This window comes from Nanorana parkeri, unplaced genomic scaffold, assembly GCF_000935625.1.
Source record: "Nanorana parkeri isolate BGI_ZX_2015 unplaced genomic scaffold, ASM93562v1 scaffold327, whole genome shotgun sequence".
NCBI classification, from domain to species: domain Eukaryota; kingdom Metazoa; phylum Chordata; class Amphibia; order Anura; family Dicroglossidae; genus Nanorana; species Nanorana parkeri.
Genome location: NW_017306595.1, coordinates 1,325,848 through 1,329,271, shown reverse-complemented (window position 1 = coordinate 1,329,271; position 3,424 = coordinate 1,325,848). Strand labels below are relative to the sequence as shown.

Below are 3,424 nucleotides of genomic sequence, written 5' to 3'. Positions count from 1 at the left end.
GCCGGCCAATGGCCGGCCGCTCAGCCAGCTTCGGCTTTCAGCACAGCTCAGCCGAGCCGATGCATATGCGTTCGGCTCGGCTGAGCCGCTCGGCCATGATCGGGAGCTGTACGGGCTATTGTGAATAAGCTACGGCCAGATCCTTCGGCAGCTTCGTGAATAGACCCCTTTGTGTTTCTTACTGGACTACATCAACCACTTAACCAGGGTGTTAAACCACCTTCCTCTCCAGGTCATTTTTCAGTACTCAGTGCTGAGGTGTTTTGACTGTAATTTTTTAATTTTTACTATATAAAAAAAAGAAGAAAATTAAATTTAAAAAAACCTGTTTATCCTAGTGTTATAAAACATTTATTTTTACACAATTTTTTGGTAAAATATAAAAGATGGGGTCATGGCAGCTAAATAATACCAAAAAAGTCAAGCCTTAAATTGTGTGCGCCCATGTAATCGCAGGGCCACAATAGATACCTTATGAGTCTACATAAAAGGCAAAATAATAAAGATAACAGTTCATAATTTAATAGTTATCTATTTCACAATTCTGTGTTAGGTGTGTGGAATAGGTGGTCTTGAAACGTAAAACAAAATATGTATTTCCTCACAGCCATTGCTCTGGGCTCTCTCATTCACCTGGAGAAGCTGTGGTTACCAGTGGGACGTGGAATGGCTCATGCTGCTAAACTAATCATTGAACAATTCCAGAAGCTTCCTAACCTAAAGTTCCTTGTCATGAAGGAGATTCTAGATGATGACAGCATTGCACTCTTAGGTGAGTTCCTGTTTTGGGTATACAGTATATGTGTACCTGAAATAGGATGCACAGCCATGTTTAGTGGGTTTTTAAAGGTGCTTAAAAGTATGATAGCAGCTTATGGTCACATGATGCTCTCCAGTAGTGATGGGCTCGGGCGTGTTCGCAGCTCCACGTGCCGAGCCTGCCAGGAAGCTGACAGCGCCGCAGCGCCAATCACAGGCACTGAGACATTTCCCGATCTCTGCAGCTGCCGACCGGGATAATGTCTCAGTAACTGTGATTGGCGCTGCGGCGCTGTCAGCTTTCTGGCGGGCTCAGCACGTGGAGCTGCGAACACGCCCGAGCCCATCACTACTCTCCAGTGCTACCTCCCTTTCTGGGCAACACTAAAATCCTGAGGACAGCTAAGCTCTATATTTTCACTATCCAGTATTTTTTTTACTTTTGATGGGTCACTACCGTGTTTCCCCGAAAATAAGACCTACCCCGAAAGTAAGACCTAGCACTATTTTTCAAGATTCCTGTAATATAAGACCTACCCCGAAAAAGACCTAGTTTGGTGGTAGCATGTGAGAGGGTAACTTTAAGAGCAGGCGAGATGGTATCAGCCTGCAGGGATATACTGTATTAAGGGGATGACAGGGGACTCCCTCCAGCCAGCGCAGTAACAGGGAGCTCTCCAGTACCATACTTCCCCAACTGCTGTCCCCCCGCTGTACAAAGTAAGGCTGCGGCGGCAGAGGGCTATACTTCCTCTATAGCGCTGGTTACTGTGACAGGCGGAGTGATTCCAGATAACTTTGGATTGTTGTACATTTTGTTGCACATAAAAAAAAAAGATAATATAAGATAAATAAGACATCCCCTGAAGATAAGACCTAGTGTGTTTTTTGGGGGGCAAAACAAATATAAGACAGTGTCTTATTTTCAGTGAAACACAGTAGCTAATGCTGAATGCCCTGTATCGCTGATGCCCAGCATCTAAGCATTGCTGGATGAAGGAATTAGGATTGCCAAAGTGATATAATTCATGCATGAAGTTTTTGTCAAGTAACTTTGAGCTCCCCAAGACTCCTCTGATGCAGTGAACAGGCTCCCAATTCCCAGAAAAGGAATGTTGCAGGCATCAAATATGGTTTTGTGTAGAGACACTCATTTCTGATTCATTGTAGCTAATGGCAGATCATGGAACACTTCTAAAAGACACACAAGTGATTCTATCCAGCAGTCTAGGAACGCCCTGAAATTCCCCAAAGCAAACATTTGCAGTGCCCTGCTAGGCTCAAAGAGAGTGATAACATTTCATGTAATACATTTGCCAATTTAACCTTATGCCTAATTTAACATTTTCACTTTTACAGGAACTGTAGCAAAGAAAGGCTGCTTGAGAAAGCTCTGCCATCTTGCGCTTCATTCCAGTTACAATGTGTCGGAATCTGGATGGAGAACATTTTTTGAAACAGCCGGAGACATGCCAGAATTAAGCCTCCTGAACGCGGCTAGAATAAACATGACTATGAAGTGTCATGCTACCACTGTCACTACCTTTGTACGCTTTGTGTCTAGACTACCTAGCCTGATGACCATATGGATGTTGGGGTGGCTTCTGGATAAAGACGATCTCAACATGTTTAACAGCATGAAAGAGAAGCACCCTCAGTCCAAGAGTTTAGAGGTTATTTGGCAGATGCCCTTTCCGTTTGCTCCAAACATTCAAGATTAGAAATGTGATATGAAAAAGAATTCAAGCAGAAATCCAGGCTACACTTTGTCTTAATACACATACCAGTGTATTCTCGATTAAAAAGTTTCTAAACCCTCCCGGTTTTTTGCCTATATCTACTGCTATCAAACAGTTTAAAAAAACAAAAACCGCTAAAACAGCGGTTTAAACTTAATTATTTTTCTGTGCGTGAGCCCGCGCCGAGAATCAGGAACTGCTCGTATGGCCGCAAAGGATCTTGGGGCGGGCGCATGCGCAGTTCCGATTCTCAGCCGGGAGACGAGCAGAGACGCAAGGTAAGTCTATGGACGCGTGCACCTGCATGCAGACACCGCTGGATCGGAAGTGCCAGCAAGCAGAGAAGTGTCAGCGCGGGATCGGAGAGCCGCCGCACCGCTGGAGGGACAGATGAAAACATCAGGAAGGAAGAAGAAGATCGGAATAAAAGACATCATTTAAGGTAAGTGCTGACATTAACATGGGGGGGGAGGGGAAAAAAAACTTGACTTTAAATCTTGGTGTCCTTTGCGTACATCTTCTGCAAAAGTGCTGTAATCCAGCATGCAACAACTCCTGCCCTTAGCCTATGCATAAGGAGTTTCCTGTAATATAGAGCAGTCATTGACATCTCTTTTTTGTATACCGTGACTGGTCTTGTATCCGCTGTATTTTTGACAGTCAGTGTGTAGTGGGTGGACCTGCTGGGTCCCACCCTTACTGTAGCTGTGCTTTCTGCACAGCCTATAGGCAGTACAGTGACATCACCACTACCTTTACAAGGTAATATCTGGGTTGTGGCTATTAAGGAATATAGTTAAATGAATGTTTTTATGTCCGGAGTTCAGCTTTAACATAAGTAAGCAAAGGTACACAATTCCTTTCCAGATGACTTTTTCTGTATTTATATTTTGGCCCTACAGCTGACGGTTACCGAATCTTGTATT

General features: G+C 44.1%; 1 protein-coding gene across 1 annotated transcript in view; it reads left to right on the top strand.

Annotated features, from left to right (window-relative positions):
- LOC108788466 (baculoviral IAP repeat-containing protein 1-like) overlaps nucleotides 1–2,480 on the top strand; it is a 28,745-nt gene extending 26,265 nt beyond the window's left edge. Inside the window, exons 12-13 of the mRNA XM_018558224.1 lie at nucleotides 608–772; nucleotides 2,119–2,480. Coding sequence (XP_018413726.1) covers nucleotides 608–772; nucleotides 2,119–2,480 — 527 coding nt within the window. The remainder of the gene's footprint in view (nucleotides 1–607; nucleotides 773–2,118) is intronic.
- The last annotated feature ends 944 nt before the right edge of the window (nucleotides 2,481–3,424 follow it).